This window comes from Bombina bombina, chromosome 7, assembly GCF_027579735.1.
Source record: "Bombina bombina isolate aBomBom1 chromosome 7, aBomBom1.pri, whole genome shotgun sequence".
NCBI lineage: Eukaryota > Metazoa > Chordata > Amphibia > Anura > Bombinatoridae > Bombina > Bombina bombina.
Window position 1 is genome coordinate 345,996,465 of NC_069505.1, and position 21,199 is coordinate 346,017,663.

At 37.0% G+C, this 21,199-nt stretch overlaps 1 protein-coding gene across 1 annotated transcript in view; it reads right to left on the bottom strand.

The window, feature by feature from the left end:
- Positions 1-21,199, bottom strand: part of LOC128636366 (inter-alpha-trypsin inhibitor heavy chain H3-like) — a 175,547-nt gene that overhangs the window by 27,786 nt on the left and 126,562 nt on the right. The window contains exons 8-10 of the mRNA XM_053689392.1: positions 15,843-16,011; positions 10,402-10,527; positions 4,897-5,078 (exon numbers count right to left, since the gene is read on the bottom strand). Of these exons, the coding sequence (XP_053545367.1) occupies positions 4,897-5,078; positions 10,402-10,527; positions 15,843-16,011 (477 nt within the window). The remainder of the gene's footprint in view (positions 1-4,896; positions 5,079-10,401; positions 10,528-15,842; positions 16,012-21,199) is intronic.

Consider the following 21,199-nt stretch of genomic DNA (forward strand, 5'->3'; position numbering starts at 1 on the left):
TACAAATAGAAAACCCTTTATACAAACTGCTTGGGACAGGTAAAGGTTTGGATTTCGTAATTGTTTGGATTTTGGAATATTTGCATCTTTAAAATGGGACAGTTTGGATGAAACCAAGTGTAAACAACAATATAGGAAATATTTACATGTCATAAAATAGTGTATACATGTAATCTAAAGGCAGCTTTATCTAATTTGTAACACTTTGTTTACATGGCACTCTCAAAAAGATAGCACAGCACTATAATGAGAAAGGTAATATTTGGTGTTTTAAATAAATATAGACTATTATTTGCATTGTAGAACACAAAAACCAAATCAAAGACTCAGGCAGAGAAGGCTGTGGGCTCAATTTATCAAATGTTGAGCAGACATGGGGGTCGATCCGATATAAATCGTCGCCCGCAAAAGCCGGCGACGCCAATATTTGCGCGGGTTTGGTATCACATATACGGCGTAACCTAGAAGTTACGCCCGTATATTTCTGCCGTCGCCCGCAGTTTTTTGGGCCATAGGCAGGTATACCAAACCCGCGCAGTTTGGTATCCAATATGCAGCGTAAGGACTTACGTGGCGAAAATGGAGAAAACTTACTCCATTTTCACCTCGCCACAAAAAGCAGCCGTAAGAAGCCTTACGCTGACTATTGGAGCCCCGTAACTCCCTAAACTAACTAGAAAATAAACCTAACACCTAACGCATGCGCAATGTCTATCTCCCTGTCAACCGCGATCTGCTAAAATAAACCTAACACCTAACGCATGCGCAATGTCTATCTCCCTGTCAACCGCGATCTGCTAAAATAAACCTAACACCTAACGCATGCGCAATGTCTATCTCCCTGTCAACCGCGATCCCCCCCCCCCCCCGAAATCCCTAATAAAGTTATTACCCCCTAAACCGCCGCTCCCGGACCCCGCCGCCATCTACATAAACTAACCCCCTACTGTGAGCCTCTAAAACCGCCGCCATCTACCTTATCTATTCCCTAATCTGACCCCTTACACCGCCGCCACCTATATAAAAATTATTAACCCCTAATGTAAGCCCCTTACACCGCCGCCATCTCTATTAAAATGATTAACCCCTAATTTAATCTACCTACCCCGCCGCCAGCTATATTATCTATATTAACCCTAAGTATATTATAGTTAATATAGGTATTACATTATATATATTAACTATATTAACCCTAATTATATTAGGGTTAATATAGTTAATATAGTTACTATAGTATTTATATTAACTATACTAACTCTATCTAACCCTAACTAAATTTATATTAAATTAATCTAATTCATTTATAAACTAAAATATTCCTATTTAAATCTAAATACTTACCTATAAAATAAACCCTAAGATAGCTACAATATAATTAATAATTACATTGTAGCTATGTTAGGGTTAATATTTATTTTACAGGTAAATTGTTAATTATTTTAACTAGGTATAATAGATATTAAATAGTTATTAACTATTTAATATCTACCTAGTTAAAATAATTACCCAATTACCTGTAAAATAAATCCTAACCTAAGTTACAAATACACCTACACTATCAATAAATTTAATAAACTACAAACATCTATCTAAAAATACAATTAAATTAACTAAACTAAATTACAAAAAAAAACAAACACTAAATTACAAAAAATAAAAAAAATATTACAAGATATTTAAGCTAATTACACCTATTCTAAGCCCCCTAATAAAATAATAAACCCCCAAAATAAAAAAAATTCCCTGCCCTATTCTAAATTCAACAAATTTCAAAGCTCTTTACCTTACCAGCCCTTAAAAGGGCCTTTTGTGGGGCATGCCCCAAAGAATTCAGCTCTTTTGCATACAACAAATACAATACCCCCCCCATTACAACCCACCACCCACATACCCCTATTCTAAACCCACCCAAACCCACCTTAAAAAAGCCTAACACTACCCCCCTGAAGATCTCCCTACCTTGTCTTCACCACACCGGGCCGAACTCCTGATCCGATCCGGGCAATGTCTTCCTCCAAGCGGCAAAGAAGAATTCTTCCTCCGGCGATGTCATCCTCCAAGCGGCAAAGAAGAATTCTTCCTCCGGCGACGTCTTCCTCCAAGCGGCAGCAAAGTCTTCATTATTCCGGCGGCATCTTCAATCTTCTTTCTTCGCTCCGCCGCCGCGGAGCATCCATCCCGGCCGACTGCTGAACTTGGAATGAGGTACCTTTAAATGACGTCATCCAAGATGGCGTCCGCCGAATTCCGATTGGCTGATAGGATTCTATCAGCCAATCGGAATTAAGTTAAAAAAATCTGATTGGCTGATTGAATCAGCCAATCAGATTCAAGTTCAATCCGATTGGCTGATCCAATCAGCCAATCAGATTGAGCTCGCATTCTATTGGCTGTTCCGATCAGCCAATAGAATGCGAGCTCAATCTGATTGGCTGATTGGATCAGCCAATCGGATTGAACTTGAATCTGATTGGCTGATTCAATCAGCCAATCAGATTTTTTTAACTTAATTCCGATTGGCTGATAGAATCCTATCAGCCAATAGGAATTCGGCGGACGCCATCTTGTATGACGTCATTTAAAGGTACCTCATTCCAAGTTCAGCAGTCGGCCGGGATGGATGCTCCGCGGCGGCGGAGCGAAGAAAGAAGATTGAAGATGCCGCCGGAAGAATGAAGACTTTGCTGCCGCTTGGAGGAAGACGTCGCCGGAGGAAGAATTCTTCTTTGCCGCTTGGAGGATGACATCGCCGGAGGAAGAATTCTTCTTTGCCGCTTGGAGGAAGACATCGCCCGGATCGGATCAGGAGTTCGGCCCGGTGTGGTGAAGACAAGGTAGGGAGATCTTCAGGGGGGTAGTGTTAGGCTTTTTTAAGGGGGGTTTGGGTGGGTTTAGAATAGGGGTATGTGGGTGGTGGGTTGTAATGGGGGGGGGTATTGTATTTGTTGTATGCAAAAGAGCTGAATTCTTTGGGGCATGCCCCACAAAAGGCCCTTTTAAGGGCTGGTAAGGTAAAGAGCTTTGAAATTTGTTGAATTTAGAATAGGGCAGGGAATTTTTTTTATTTTGGGGGTTTATTATTTTATTAGGGGGCTTAGAATAGGTGTAATTAGCTTAAATATCTTGTAATCTTTTTTTTATTTTTTGTAATTTAGTGTTTGTTTTTTTTTGTAATTTAGTTTAGTTAATTTAATTGTATTTTTAGATAGATGTTTGTAGTTTATTAAATTTATTGATAGTGTAGGTGTATTTGTAACTTAGGTTAGGATTTATTTTACAGGTAATTGGGTAATTATTTTAACTAGGTAGATATTAAATAGTTAATAACTATTTAATAGCTATTAGATCTAGTTAAAATAATTAACAATTTACCTGTAAAATAAATATTAACCCTAACATAGCTACAATGTAATTATTAATTATATTGTAGCTATCTTAGGGTTTATTTTATAGGTAAGTATTTAGATTTAAATAGGAATATTTTAGTTTATAAATGAATTAGATTAATTTAATATAAATTTAGTTAGGGTTAGATAGAGTTAATATAGTTAATATAAATACTATAGTAACTATATTAACTATATTAACCCTAATATAATTAGGGTTAATATAGTTAATATATATAATGTAATACCTATATTAACTATAATATACTTAGGGTTAATATAGATAATATAGCTGGCGGCGGGGTAGGTAGATTAAATTAGGGGTTAATCATTTTAATAGAGATGGCGGCGGTGTAAGGGGCTTACATTAGGGGTTAATAATTTTAATATAGATGGCGGCGGTGTTAGGGGCTCACTTTAGGGGGTTATAGATATAATATAGCTGGCGGCGGGGTACGGGAGCGGCGGTTTAGGGGTTAATAGCTTTTTTATTGTTAGGCTAGTGAGGGGGGATAGCGGATAGAGGGTTAGACAGTGCGGGCTATGTTAGGGAGGCGTGTTAGACAGTGCGGGCTATGTTAGGGAGGCGTGTTAGACAGTGCGGGTGTTTTAAACTTTAGTCAGGTTTTATAGGCGCCGGCAGTTTCTAACGTGCCGCAAGTCACTGGCGACGCCAGAAATTTGTACTTACGCAGATTTCTGGACATCGCTGGTTTGTGAGACTTACGGCACGTTAGCATCTGACGGCGACTTATATGGGATGGCTCGAGTTGCGAGCTGAAACTGCGGGCTACGCCGGTTCCCTCGCTTGCACCGCAAACTGCGATCGATATCGGATCGCGCCCATGATTGCTTGTGCAATTCAACCCCCTGCTCACTGGCAGCCAATCAGCCTCTAGCAGGGGCTGTCAATCATCCCCATTGTATCAGATTGGGACGATTTAAATTTGGTGGCAGTCAGGTTAAGGAGCAGCAGTCTTAAGGCCGCTGCTTCGTAACTTTCGTTTTATGCCTCGCCTGAAATGATGGACCTCCGAAGCAGCATTTGCTGTTTGATAAATGGATCCCTGTGACTTAAAGGGACACTATACCTAAACATTTTCTTTCATGATTAAGGTAGAGAATATAATTTTAAACAACATTCCAATTTACTTCTATTACCTAATTTGCTTTATTCTTTAGATATACTTTAATGAAGAAATAGCAATGCACACAGTGAACCAATCAGAGGAGGCATCTATGTGCAGCTACCAATCAGCAGCTACTAAGCATATCTAGATATGCTTTTCAGCAAAGAATATCAAGAGAATGAAGCAACATAGATAATAGAAGTAAATTAGAAAATTGTTTAAAATTGTATGCTCTTTCTAAATAATGAAAGAAAAAAATTTGGGTTTCATGTCCCTTTAATTTTTTATACTTTTTAAAAAATATTAATTAAAAAGTATGGATTTTGGGATTCTGGATTTGTGGATTTGTACCTGTATAAATTTGTGGTTTAATCACTTACCTGTAACTGTAATGCGGAGTCTGAATCTTCGTATATACGTCTGGCAACACCTCCGTTTTCTAATGCCAATTTCTCCAAAAAGTTATGATCTACATCATTACCAAAGCCTAAGCAGTATAATGTACTTTTGTTTTCAATTGCTCTTCTAATATTATTCAAAATATCTTTATGATTAATGGTACCTACAAAAGATGAAATAAGGCATTGCTAAGGAGTATAACGTTAAAGAAAAGCTCAAATATTATTATAGGGTAATAAATGTGATCCTAAATTATAATCAAAGCAATGAAAGAATCTCTAGCCAGAGCACCAGTGTGTACTATCAATTCTTGCATTTACTGTTTTTTTTATTCTTACTAACTAAAACCAACAAGAGTAACTAAAACCAACAAGCCTCTGCAAACTGCCCCCTTATTTCAGTTCTTTTGACAGACATGCATTTTTAGCCAATCAGTGCTGAGCTCAATCTTACCTATATGAAACACATGAACTAACGCCCTCTAGTGGTGAAAAACTGTCAAATTGCTTTCAGATTAGAGGCAGTCTTCAAGGTCTAAGAAATTAGCACATGAACCTCCTAGATTTAGCTTTCAACTAAGAATACTAAGAGAACAAAGCAAAATTGGTAATAAAAGTAAATTGGAAAGTTGTTTAAAATCACATCCCCTATTTAAATCATGAAAGATTTTTTTTTACTTTACTGTCCCTTTAAGACTGCTGCTCCTTAAAAGGACATTCCAGTCAAAATTTAAATGCACATAGATTAATTCAATCTTTGAATAGAAACATATTTGCAATATCAATGTATCGGCAAAAATGCTTCTAGTAAAAGTTATCACTGTTTTAATGTTAACATTTTTCTCTGCACGTGCATGTGAGGCATAGCTAGATATTCTCAGTGCACCAGCATTTTAAATACTGCAGCTGCTCAGAGCACCAGTGGGGCTTGTTTTATGTTAGCAATTAACAAACTGAGCCATTACCAGATGATACAAGCATTTTAGGCTCTCTGAGCAAGTGCTGTGTTTAAAATGCTGGTGCATGGTGCATACTTAAATACACATTTGAAACAGCTATAGCTTTTATTAGAAACCTTTTTGCTAATACATGTACATTACAAAAATGCTTCTATTCAAAACTGAAGTGCATCCATGTGGATTACAATTTTGTCTGGAATGTACTTTTAACTGCTCCGCTGCCTCTGAGGGCTGATTGACACCCCTGCTAGCGGCCGATTAGCCGCAAATCTGCAGGGGGAGGCATTGCACAAGAAGTTCACTAAAACTGCTTGTGCAATGTTAAATGCCGACAGTGTATGCTGTCGGCATTCAGCGATGTCTGGCGGCCATGATACACTACAGTGTATCATGTCCGCCAGAAAATGATAATTCGGCCCCTTTGACTCCACAATAAAATGACCTGGATTAAAACAGAATAATTTTTGTTTTTAGTTATGGAATACTATGGTACTGTTTGCAGCTGCCTGCTTTTTTTGTTTTTAATTAATTAAAAAAAATACCATTATATGCTTCTTTGGAAGCAATTTATGCTTACCTGATAAATTTGTTTCTTTCACATTATGGGGCCAATTTATCACGGCCCTTCAGGCTCGCCGGAAACAGGAGTTAAAGGGACACTGAAACCAAATTTTTTCTTTCCTAATTCAGATAGAGCGTGTAATTTCAAGCAACTTTCAAATTTACTCCTATTATCAATTTTTTTCTTTCTCTTGCTATCTTTATTTGAAAAAGAAGGCACCTAAGCTATTTTTTAGTTCAGCACCATGGATAGCACTTGTTTATTGGTCGGTTAAATTAATCCACCAATCAGCAAGAACAACCCAGGTTGTTTACCAAAAATGGGCTGGCATCTAAACTTACATTCTTGCTTTTCAAATAAAGATACCAAGAGAATGAAGAAAATGTGATAATAGGAGTTGCTTAAAATTGCATGATCTATCTGAATCACTAAAGAAAAAATTTGGGTTCAGTGTCCCTTTAAGAAGTCTTAAAACACCCCCTGCTAGCGGCCGCAAATCTGCAGGGGGTGGCATTGCCCAAGCAGTACACCGGAACTGCTTGTGCAATAATAAATGCTGACAGCGTATGCTGTCGGTATTTATCAATGTCTGGGCGGACACGATTGCTACAGCGGATCATATCCGCCAGACACATGATAAATCGGCCACTATATATTTACTGTACACCAAGAGGAGACAAAGCACCCCTACACTGCATAGCTTTGTTCCCCCCCATTTCCCAGCAATCCAGTGTTACTCCTATTTATACATATGGCGAAGCAAAGTTAGAAAACAGGAAAGATCCAAAACGGGACAAGTGATGTGCAAAACGGGGCTTTCTGCCAACTCACGGTAATAATAAATGGGTTTGTGGACTCTCATTATTGTTAAAGAATTACATATATCAGATAACATAAATTATGTTTTCTTTCATAGGATGGTAAACATCCACATCCCCCATGTGATATCCAACACCCAAGCAGTGACGTCCATGAGACTAGCCGAATAGTGTTTGACTAAGACATTAGGGCAGGCTATAAGACCTACAGTAATTTCCTGTCAAAATAGTAGAAGTAAGAAAAAGTAACCGAAAAAGGACAAGGTAGCGGCTTTATAAGCCAGTTCAAGAAAAGCATAATTTCATAATGCCCAAAAAAATATTCACTGCTTTAGTTGAATAAGCAGTAATATACTTATTAGGGGATTTACCCACCACCAGATAGGCCTAATTAGCCCAGGGACAGTAAGCACCTTTTATATAAAATGTTTAGTTATGTATAATGAAACAAGGTTGCGATAAACAATAATTGTTTATTTTGCTCCCTTTTCATGTAATATAGCTCTGAAAATTGAGGATGTCTAATTCTCAGAAATGTAAATGCACCCTGCTTACTTCTGCAACTTTCCCTAATTGGCTTTATACTAACATTATTACTGTGGATAGCCTTGCTGACTGCAGACTTAAAGGGACATTAAAGGGACATTATACACTCATTTTTTCTTTGCATAAATGCTTTGTAGATGATCTATTTATATAGCCCATAAAGTTTTGTTTTTTTAATTTTTTTATAGTTTTGCTTATTTTTAAATAACATTGCTCTGATTTTCAGACTCCTAACCAAGCCCCAACGTTTTATGTGAATACCATCAGATACCTTCTCCAGCTTGCTCCTTGCTCCTTGTATTAAGGGTCTTTTCATATGCAAAAGAAGGGGGAGGGTGTGTGTCTTATTTCCCACTTGCAGTGGGCTTTCCAGCTACCTTTTTAACAGAGCTTAAACTGAGAGCTTCTAAGTAAGTTTTTAAACCATTTTATACTAGATTTTTATATCAGTATCTGTGCATCTTATTCTTTATAGTAGTGTCTATTACATGCAGTTATATGAAAATTTCTGTATACTGTCCCTTTAAACCCAATATTTTTCTTTCATGATTCAGATAGATCATACAATTTTAAACAACATTCCAATTAACTTCTATTATCTAATTTGCTTCATTCTTTAGATATCCTTTGTTGAAGAAATACCAATGCACATGGGTGAGCCAAACACACGAGGCATCTATGTGCAGCCACCAATCAGCAGCTACTGAGCCTATCTAGATAGGCTTTTCAGCAAAGGATATCAAGAGAATGAAGCAAATTAGATAAAATAAGTAAATTAGAAAGCTGTTTAAAATTGTATGCTCTTTATAAATCATGAAAGAAAAAATGTAGGGTTCCTGTCCCTTTAAGTCTATATTGGCTCCTCCAAATAAGACAAATGGTGGGTGGAATTTGCTATTGAAAAACAGTTGCAGCAAGAATATGTTAATTTGTTTTACAACCATTTAGACTCAGCTGATAAGTATTTCTACAGTAACAGAGCTGAAATCTCTATTTTTGCAGATGATACCAAGTTGTGTAAGGCCATTAGGTCACTGCAGGATGAAATTGCTTTACAAGGAGATTTACAAAAATTAAAAGAATGGGCAGGTAAATGGAAAATGAGATTTAATACTGGAAAATGTAAGGTTCTACATTTTGGAAGTAAAAATAAGCAGGCAACCTATTATTTAAATGGGACTAAACTTAGCAAAACAGAGGAGGAAAGGGATTTGGTAGTAGATAACAAGCTAAAGATTAGTGCACAATACAGGGCAGTGGCTTCTAAGGCTAATAAGATACTAGCATATATTAAGAGGCAAGGAGGAAAGCATCATTTTGTCACTATATAAATCCCTGGTAAGACCTCACCTTGAGTATGGAGTGCAATTCTAGGGACCAATCTCTAAAAAGGACATCACAGACATAGAAAAATTTCAGAGAAGGGCCACAAAACAAATAAGCGAATGGAGAATTTAAGCTATGAGGAGAGGTTAGCCAAGCTGGGTCTGTTTAATCTAGAAAAAAGGAGCTTGAGAGGTGACATGATTACTTTATATAAATATATAAATATTCAAGGCCCATATACACAGATGGCGAAAGCTCTGTTTATTCCAAGAAAATTGTTTGTGACAAGAGGTCACAATTTAAGGCTGGAGGAAAGGAGATTTAAGGGCCGAATTATCAAGCTGCTCCATAACTTGTCCGCCTGCTCTGAGGCTGCGGACATCAATCCAGCTGATCCTATATGATCGGGCTGATTGACACCCCCAGCTAGCGGCCAAATCTGCAGGGGCGGCATTGCACAAGCAGTTCACAAGAACTGCTTGTGCAATGATAAATGCTGACAGCGTATGCTGTCGGCATTTATCAATGTGAGGTGGACATGATACGCTACATCGTATCATATCCGCTCGCACTTTCATAAATTGGCCCCTTAATCTCCAGTAAATGTAAAAAAAAAATCACTGTAAGAGCAATTAAATTATGGAACTCATTACCTGAGGAGGTAGTAAATGCCAATACCTTAGATACATTTAAAAATGGTTTAGATACATTTCTAGCTAGAAACAGAATTCAGGGATATGATTGCTGGTGTTAAATGGGTCATCTTTTTAATGAGATTAATTTAAGATTAACTGGAGCTGTATTGTAGATAAATTAGGATTTGTATACCTTGAACTTGATGGACTTCAGACTTTTTTTAACCACATCTACTATGTTACGATGGGGCATATTTATCAAGCTCCGTATGCTTCATAATCTGTCCGCCTGCTCTGAGGTGGTGGACAGAGATCGACAGAAATCAACCCGATCGAATACTGCCGCCGATTGACCGCAAATCTGCAGGGGGCGGTATTGCACCAGCAGTTCACAAGAACTGCTGGTGCAATAATAAATGCCAAGAGCGTATGCGGTCGGCATTTATCAATGTGCAGCGGACATGATCCGCTATATTGAATCATGTCTGCTCGCACCATAATAAATATGCCCCTATGTATTCATAGGTAGAAACACTTACAATAGACATAAAGACAAAAATGGTAAAATAGTTAAATAGTTTATTATATCTGATTAAAGTCTGCAACACACACACAGCATCATGTATTTTAAGGTTGCTTACCAGATGTTGGTTCTCCATCCGAAAGGAATAATATAATGGAGGTGCTTATTTCTGGTAAGACTCTACTTATTGTGGCATTTGTAAGCATTTGCACCGCAGAGAGTAAAGCACTATTTATATTGGTACCTGCAAATAAAAAAAAGATGAATCAATCATTTCCCACAATCAAACTTAACTATTTCTAGAATCAATCATCTTAAATTCCCCATTCCAATCCTTTTGAATTTGCCATGAAAAAAATGTATTCAGCTTGGATGACTTCTATTTTTTTCATTGATTTTCAAAACTGTTGCAAACCATTAGAACATTTATCATTTGAATAAGCAAAAATATCCTAGTTACATGTGCAAAAAAGTAATTGATACTTGTGATTAAGTAAATTAATGAATAAGTGTGTATTCATTAATGCAGCATTTATTTTGATCTTTATGGCGTTTTGCTGGCTTCTCACTGATCCTCATAGAAAAAAGTTTGAACCAGCTAACGGCAAATAACAGAATACATTGTGAATGATATATTTATGCATCTGTAAGTCCGATTATTTTTATCTGGGTGGTTTGATTATGAAAGGTAAATGTAGACTCCAGAAACATAGGCCCGAATTACAAGTTGTGCGGTATGGCTTTACCACGTGCAAAATGGTCTTCGTGTGCGGAATGGTCACCTACTTGATATTTCAAGTCGCGCAGTATGGCTTTCCCACGAGAGATACGGACTATACCGCTACAATCCATTCCGCATTCAAAGATCTGTAACTATGTGTTTTGTGAAACAAAAAAGTTTCACAAAACACATCAAAAATATGTTACAAAGTACACTAACACCCATAAACGACACTATTTAACCCCTAAACCGCCACCCCCTGCTTCGCGACTAAGAAATAAAGCTGTTTACCCCTAAACTGCCACCCCCGCATCGCAAATAACAAATAAACCTAATAACCCATAAACCGCCATCCCCCGGCATCACAACTACCTAAATTAAACTATTATCCCCTAAACTGCCATCCCCCCACATCGCCAACACTAAATAAAGCTATTAACCCCTAAACCGCCGTCCCCTCCCCTCACATCACCAACACTAAATAATGCTATTAACTTCTAAACTGCTGTCCCCCCACATCGCAAATACCTAAATTAAACTATCAACCCCGAACTTTAACAAAATTAAAATACACCTAAATTAAAGTTACAATATACTAGCTACCTTAAAATAAATAAAAACTTATCTGTAAAAAATAAATAAAACCTAAGCCTAAACTAAAAAAAACCCTAACATTACTTGTTTTGCAAATACCCCCCCAAAAATCTAAAAATAAACTACCTAAAGCCGTTTGCAGGGCATTGCACCAAAGCTAACAGCTCTTTTACTTTAAAAAAAACCCCACCAAACTAACTAAAATAATCCTAATCTAACATTGCCCTGAAAATGGCATTTGGATGGACATTGAGCTATTTTTTAGCCCCCCCCCCAAAAAAAAAATCCATAAGCTTAAAAAAATAAAAAAAATCTAACACTAATCTCTAAATTGGTACTCACAAATGATGAAGGGCGGCGATCCATCTTCATTCTTCATTATCCATTGGCAGAGCTTCTTCTCCAATCTTCATCCATCCCGCGGTCCATCTTGTATCTTCATCTCGTTGTCGGCGGCAAAGTCCTCCGGCGATGTCATCTGTGACATCGGTCCTCCCCTTCAGAGCATCGACACGGAGCTTCTCTTCATGCAGTCTCTAGCCGCACACTGAAGATTGAATGCAAGGTACCCCTTTTATATGGGGGGTACCCTTGCATTCCTATTGGCTGACAAATTCAAATCAGCCAATAGGATGAAAGCATGTATCATCCTATTGGCTGATTTTTTTTTGTTGATTTTTTTTTGGTAATGTTATGTTTTATTATTTTTAGTAATGTTAGGGTTTTTTGTTTTGTTTTTTTGTAATGTAGCTTTTTTTTAATATAATTTATTTTTGTAAAACAAGTAATGTTAGTTTTTTTTTTTTTAGTTTATGCTTATGTTTTAATTTTGTTTCACAGGTATGTTTTCATTTATTTTAAGGTAGTTAGTATAGTGTAACTTTAATTTAGGTGTATTTTAATTTTGTTAAAGTTACGGGGTGTTAGGTTTAGGGGTTGATAGTTTAATTTAGGTATTTGCTATGTGGGTGGGACGGTTTAGGGGTTATTAGCTTTATTTAGGGTTGGCTATGTAGGGGACGGTGGTTTAGGGGTTAATTGCTTTGTTTAGTGTTGGCGATGTGGGGGGGATGGTGGTTTAGGGGTTGTTAGGTTTATTTAGTGTTGGCGATGTGGGGGGATGGTGGTTTAGGGGTTATTAGATTTATTTAGTGTTGACAATGTGGGGGAACGACGGTTTAGTGGTTATTAGCTTTATTTAGTGTTGGTGATGTGGGGGGGACAGCGGTTTAGTGGTTATTAGCATTATTTAGTGTTGGTGATGTGGGGGGACGGTGGTTTAGCACAGTTATTTAGCTTTATTTAGTGTTGGCGATGTGGGGGGCAGCGGTTTTGGTGTTATTAGACTAGGAGTTTATGTTAGGGTGTTAAGGTTTTTGAAAACTTTCTTTTTACATAGTCTTCAATGTGAAATGCGAAAATGCAGGGGTTAAACACATAGTAGTGTAGGGTCACTAGTCTTAAAATGACATGCTTTAACAAATTAATTTAAGGAAATTGTGACAAAAAGTCATAATAATTTAGGGCGGGAGGAAAGGAGATTTAGGGGTAGATTTAACAAATGTCGAGCAGACATGATTCTCTATAGCATGGCATTTAACATTGCACAAGCATTTCTAGTGAAATGCTTGTGTAATGCCGTCCCCTGCTCACTGGCAGGCAATTGGCCCCTAGTAGGGGCTGTCAGTCATTCCGATCTCATCGGATTGGGACAATTTCACTCCGCCACCTAAAAGGTAGACCTGAAACGATGGGGCTCCCAAGCAGCATCCACTGCTTAATAAATGGAGCCCTTAATCTCCAGCAAAGTAAATGTTTTTTTCACTGTAAGAGCAATTAAATTATGGAACTCATTGCCTAAGGAGGTAGTAAATGCCAATAGCTTAGATTAATTTAAAAATGACTTAGATACATTGCTGGCTAGAAACAGAATTCAGGGATATGATTGCTTGTCTTAAATGGGTCACTTTTTAATGAAATTAATTTAAATTGACATTAAACTCCTGGGTACAACTACAGTAGTATGGTTACTACTCATCATGCTAGTGCTTTTTCTTCTGGACCTGCAGCTCTCTTTAAAGACTTTCTCTTATTTTAACCCATTACAGAAATCCTTTGGCAAAGCTCTGTCTCTTTACATTGGGTGTCGCCATCTTGATGCATCCTGTGATAGAAGCAGTGAGCTTTCACAGGTGTTACTGGCTTTTTGACAACTGCACCTTTAACTCTGGATTATCTCACATAATAGAAAGCAGATTTTCATTTTTTTTTTTTTACACAGTTAAAAAGTTGCATAAAAAAATATAAAAAGCCCTCAGGAATAATATAGAGAAATTCAACCACTGCAAAAATGTACAGTACTCGCTCTGTATTGTGCACAGTAATACTTATCAAGAAGACAACGATATCACACATCTATGTATACACACTGCTTCTGTTGAAGGGCCCGATTTATTAAGATGCGGGCAGACATGATCCGCTGTAACGGATCATGTCCGCCCAACATCGCTAAATGCAGACAGCAGACGCTGTCGGCATTTAACATAGCACCAGCATTTCTAGTGAACTGCTTCTGCAATGCCGCCCCCTGCAGGGAGTGTCAATCATCCCAATCGTATCTGATCTGGGTTATTGCTGTCTGCCGTCTCAGAAGTGGCGGATAAGTGAAGGAGCAGCTGTCTTAAGACCGCTGCTTCTAAACTTATGTTTCCGGTGAGCATTTGCAGCATGTTAAATTGTCACCATAGTGTGCATGAATACTTAAACTCCAAAATGGCGGCACCGAGTGTGAAGTTACAAAGTTTCACTAACCATCACTTGTAAAGTGTTAAAATAAGAGAACGGCTTTGAAGAGAGCTTCGGGCAAAAGAGAAAAAGCACTATCATAGTGAGTATTAGCAAGTGTAAAGAAGTTGTGAACAGCAGTTCAATGTCCCTTAAAGGGACACTAAACCCCAAAAATTTCTTTCATGATTCAAGTAGAAAATACAATTTTAAACAACATTCCAATTTATTTCTATTGTCTAATTTGTTTCATTCATTCATTTAGATATACTTTGTTGAAGAAATAGCAATGCACATGGATGAGCCAATCACACGAGGCATCTATGTGCAACAACCAATCAGCAGCTACTGAGCCTATCTAGATATGCTTTTCAGCAAAGTATATCAAGAGAACGAAGCAAATTAGATAATAGAAGTAAATTAGAAAGTTGTTTAAAATTGCATGCTCTTTCTAAATCACGAAATAAAAAAAAAATTGGGTTTCATGTCACTTTAAGGCTCAACTGGAGCTTTTTATAGTGAATCAAGTAGGACATTTATAGGTTGAACTCAATGGACTTTTGTCTTCTTTCAACCTCATCTACTATGTTTCTATGACTATTATAGCCCTTTAAGGGCCATATTACGAGTGGCGTGCCAACAATTATGCACAATTATTGTGGCTGTTTGCGTGCATTGGAATGAGCGCTTGTATTACAAGTTAAAAGTAAATACGAACGCATGAGCGCCATTTCCATTTATGCTAGAATAATTACTGTAACCTCAGAGCTCTGGTTAACTGTTACACAAAACAAAAAAGTGTCACAAAACATGTCAAAAATACATTTAAAAGTACAGTTACACTTATAATAACATTGGAAAAATTATTGGAAAAAATATTGCATAAAAAAGTTATAAGGGATCAAAGATATGAGGTCTCAGTTGTGAACAAAAAGGTCTGCAAAGGGCTTTAACATAGAAATATATACATATACTTGTCTAATTATGTATATATATATATATATGTGTGTGTACATATGTATTCATGTATTTATATGTGTATTGTATTTACAGATGTATATACAGATATAAATACATATATTTATAGAAGTGCATTGGAGCCCATTACAGTTAAGTAGATGAAAACATGTAAAAAAAAATGTAAAACTATTTATGCAATATAATATAATATAGGTTTATACTGTGTATTTACTGTAAATATTTCACATTCCAACATTCTTCACATAGCGGAATATGTTCAATATATTTTTAAATAGATATTCCTTTATATATCTATATATATATCTATACCTATATAAAATTATATATATATATATATATATATATATATATATATATATATATATGTAATATTAATATTATCTGGCCCTAACCTAGTCTGTCTAACTGTAAATATTGCCTCTGTTTGAACACATAACTTCCTTTAATAATTAACTCTTAAAATGCTGCAGAAATCAAACCTCCTCTTGCAGATATGTGTGACACAAACTCTTTTGCTTTTTGAATGTTTTGCGGTACAGCTTTAACAAGAGTTTCTCTCCATCTTTCGATCTTGTCATCAAATAATATAATTCCAAAAAAATCTTCAACTGGAATATCACCAAGTATCTTTATGAAAGCCTGATAAGTCTACAAAAAACAAAAGGAATATCTTATATCAATTACAAAGTTATCTTTCTAAAATTGAGTTTTTAAAATTGCTGTATAGATTAAGCTGGTATATTAATTAGTCTTTAAAGAGATTGGTAATCAAATAGCACAGTTATGGTTTGCATATATATATATATATATATATATATATATATATGTATGTGAGTATAAATATATATATATATATATACTGTATATGTATGTGTGTGTGTATATATATATATATACAGTGAGGAGAAAATTATTTGATCTCCTGCTGATTTTGTACGTTTGCCCACTGGCAAAGAAATGATCAGTCTATAATTTTAATGGGAGGTTTATTTGAACAGTGAGAGACAGAATAACAACAAAAAATCCAGAAAAAACGCATTTAAAAAAAAGTTATACATTGATTTGCATTTTAATGAGTGAAATAAGTATTTGGTGCCCTATTAATCAACAAGATTTTTGTCTCCCAGGTGTCTTTTATACTGGTAACGAGCTGAGATTAGGGAGCTCTTAAAGGGCGTGCTCTTAATCTCATCTTGTTACCTCTATAAAAGACACCTGTCCACAGAAGCAATCCATCAGATTTCAAACTCTCCACCACGGCCAAGACCAAAGAGCTGTCCAAGGATGTCATGAACAATATTGCAGAACTTTACTAAGGCTGGAATGGGCTACAAGACCATCACCAAGCAGCTTGGTGAGAAGGTGACAACAGTTGGTGCGATTATTCGCAAATGGAAGAAACACAAAGCAACTGTCAACCTCCCTCGGTCTGGGGATCCATGCAAGATCTCACCTCGTGGAGTTATAATGATCATGAGTAGGTTGAGGAATCAGCCCAGAACTACACGGAAGGATCTTGCCAATGATCTCAAGGCAGCTGGGACCATAGTCACCAAGAAAACAATTGGTAACACACTACGCCATGAAGGACTGAATCCTGCAGCGCCCGCGAGGCCCCCTGCTCAAGAAAGCACATGTACAGGCCCATCTGAAGTTTTCAAATGAACATCTGAATGATTCAGAGGAGAACTGGGTGAAAGTGTTGTGGTCAGATGAGACCAAAATTGAGCTCTTTAGCATCAACTCAACTCGCCATGTTTGGAGAATGCTGCCTATGACCCCAAGAACATCATCCCCACCGTCAAACATGGAGGTGGAAACATTATGCTTTGGGGGTGTTTTTCTTCTAAGGGGACAGGACAACTTCACAGCATCAAAGGGACGATGGACGAGGCCATGTACAGTCAAATCTTGGGTGAGAACCTCCTTCCCTCAGCCAGGGTTTTTGAAAATGGTTTGTGGATGGGTATTCCAGCATGACAATGACCCAAAACACATGGCCAAGGTAACAAAGGAGTGGCTCAAGAAGAAGCACATTATGGTCCTGGAGTGGCCCAGCCAGTCTCCAGACATTAATCCCATAGAAAATCTGTGGAGGGAGCTGAAGGTTCAAGTTGTCAAACTTCAGCCTCTAAACCTTAATGACTTGGAGAGGATCTGCAATGACGAGTGGGACAAAATCCCTCCTGATATGTGTGCAAACCTGGTGATCAACTACAAGAAACGTCTGACCTCTGTGATTGCCAACAAGGGTTTTGCCACCAAGTACTAAGTCATGTTTTGCAAAGGGGTCAAATACTTATTTCACTCATTAAAATGCAAAGCAATGTATAACTTTTTTGAAATGCGTTTTTCTGGATTTTGTTGTTGTTATTCTGTCTCTCACTGTTCAAATAAACCTACCATTAAAATTATAGACTGAATATTTCTTTGTCAGTGGGCAAATGTACAAAATCAACAGGGGATCAAATAATTTTGTGTATGTGTAGTGCATTAAATTACACTACTGAAAAAGACCAGCGAGTGCCTCCATATATCTTGCTGTATTAAACCGTTGGCACCCTGGCAGCTGTGCATTGAAGTGAGAGTGCGTTTTATGGGACTTTGTACATATATATATATATATATATATATATATATATATAAATATATATATATAATCAGTGGTTGAAAATGTTACCAAAATGCTACTCGTCCTAGGAAAAAGCTTACCAGTTTACTATCATACTATAAATTTTAGATTTACTATTTGCTATACTGTAATACACATATTATTATTTATTGGGGGGTACAATGTCTTTATCTTGACTCCTTATGAATTAAAATAGATGGAGCATAAAGTTGTATTTATTAATTCATATACACTGTGCAATGCATGCTGGGAATTAAAATCCAGAATTGCAGAACCACAATACTGAGAGTAAAATATGAAACTACAAATTCCAGAATGCTATATAACTCCCAGAATACTGTTCTTCTTCCTGTAAAACAGAGCTACCTTCAGGGGAACTAAAGGGAAAAAGAAATGGGCATTCAATTGTCTTTTCTTTCATGTAATTGGCATGAGCTAGTGACGTATGGGATACACAATCCTACCAGGAGGGGCAAAGTTTCCCAAGCCTCAAAATGCCTATAAATACACCCCTCACCACACCCACAATTCAGTTTTACAAACTTTGCCTCCTGTGGAGGTGGTGAAGTAAGTTTGTGCTAAGATTTCTACGTTGATATGAGCTTCTCAGGATTTTGAAGCCCGATTCCTCTCAGAGTACAGTGAATGTCAGAGGAATGTGAAGGGAGTATCACCTATTGAATGCAATGGTTTTCCTCACGGGAGATCTATTTCATAGGTTCTCTGTTATCGGTCGTAGAGATTCATCTGCTATCTCCCTTATTCAGATCGACGATATACTCTCATATTCCATTACCTCTACTGATAACTGTTTCAGTACTGGTTTGGCTATCTGCTATATGTGGATGGGTGTCTTTTGGTAAGTATGTTTTCATTACTTAAGACACTCTCCGCTATGGTTTGGCACTTTATGCATTAATATAAAGTTCTAAATATATGTATTGTACTTATATTTGCCATGGTTTATGTATAGGTTTATGTATATTTCCTTTTGCAGACTATCAGTTTCATGTTTAGGAAAAAACATATTTAGGAAAATATTTTTCTTACCTGGGGTATAGTCTTTTTTCAATTGACTGCGTTTTCATTAAATTTCGCGGGCAAGATTAGGCTTGCGAGGGCGCAAAATGCCAAAGTTTAGGCACGTCCGAAGACGCAAATTCATAATTTCCAGCGTCTTAGTTGACGCCGAGTTCCTTGCACAAGGTTGTGTCTACAATGACGCGAGTGTGTCATTTCTGGAGGTTGTTAGCGCCAAAAAAAATTCAATTTGCGTTGTGCATCATACTTGGCGCCAAATAATTTTATTATTTAAAACCCCATTCCTATATGCCCCTTGCCTTTTTCTATGTCAGAGGGCTATGCTGTTTGCATTTTTTCCCATTCCTGAAACTTCCATATAAGGAAATTGATAATTTTGCTTTATATGTTGTTTTTTCTCTTACATTTGCAAGATGTCTCAATCTGATCCTGTCTCAGAAACCACTTTTGGAACCCTGCTGCCTGATAACAGTTCTATCAAAGCTAAGTGCATCTGTTGTAAATTTGTGGAGATTATATAACCAGCTGTGGTATGTAATAGTTGTCATGATAAGCTTTTACATGCAGAGAATGTGTCAGTAATAGTACAATGCCTGTTGTTCCTTCAACATCTAATGTACATGATTTACCTGTGAATATAAAAGATTTTATTGCTGATGCGATTCAGAAGGCTTTGTCTGCCATCCCGCCTTCTAATAAACGTAAAAGGTCTTTTAAAACTTCTCAGAAAGTTGATGAAATTTCAAATGACCGACAACATACTGAATTATCCTCCGCTGATGAGGATCTATCTAATTCAGAAGATCCTTCATCAGATATTGACACTGACAAATCTACTTATTTTTTTAAAATGGAGTATATTCGTTCCTTGTTAAAAGAGGTGTTGATTACATTGGATATTGAGGAAACTAGTCCTCTTGATATTAAAACTAGTAAACATTTAAATTCTGTTTATAAACCTCCTGTGGTTACTCCAGAGGTTTTTCCAGTTCCTAATGCTATTGCTGATATGATTTCTAGGGAATGGAATAGGCCCGGTACTTCTTCTATTCCTTCTTCAAGGTTTAAAAAATCATATCCTTTGCCAGCCGTTAGATTGGAGTTTTGGGAAAGGATCCCCAAAGTTGATGGGGCTATTTCTACTCTTGCTAAACATACTACTATTCCTATAGAAGATAGTACTTCTTTTAAAGACCCTTTAGATAGGAAACTTGAATCTTATCCAATGAAAGCTTATTTATGTTCTGGCTATCTTCTCAGGCCTGACATTTCTATGGCTGATGTTGCAGCTGCATCAACTTTTTGGTTGGAAAGTTTAGCGCAACAGGAAATGGATCCTGATTTGTCGAGCATTGTTCGCTTGCTTCAACATGCTAATCATTTTATCTGTGATGAAATTTTTGATATCATCAAAATTGATGTTAAATCTGTCTTTAGCTATTTTAGCTAGAAGAGCTTTGTGGTTCAAATATTGGAATGCTGACATGGTATCTAAGTCTAGATTATTATCTCTTTCTTTCCAAGGTAATAAGTTATTTGGTTCTCAGTTGGATTCGATTAGTTCAACTGTCACTGGGGGGAAGGGAGTTTTTTTGCCTCAGGATAAAAGACCTAAGGGTAAATCTAAAGCTTCTAACCATTTTGTTCCTTTCGTCAAAATAAGGAACAGAAACCTAATCCTTCCCCCAAAGAATCTGGTTCCAATTGGAAACCTTCTTCAAGTTGGAGTAAATCCAAACTATTTAAGAAACCAAAGCCAGCCCCCAAGTCTGCATGAAGGTGTGGCCCTCATTCCAGTTCAGCTGGTAGGGGGCAGATTAAGATTCTTCCAAAACATTTGGGCAGATTCTGTCCAAAATCAATGGATTCAGAGTATTGTCTCTCAAGGGTACCGAATAGGATTCAGAGTAAGACCTCCTGTGAGAAGATTTGTTCTCTCACACATCCCAGCAAATCCAGTAAAGGCTCAGGCTTTTCTGAAATGTGTTTCAGACCTGGAGCTTTCAGGGGTAATCATGCCAGTTTCGTTTCAGGAACAGGGTCTGGGGATTTATTCAAATCTATTCATTGTCCCAAAGAAAGAAAATTCATTCAGGCCAGTTCTGGATCTGAAAATTTTGAATTGTTATGTAAGAGTGCCAGCTTTCAAAATGGTGACTATAA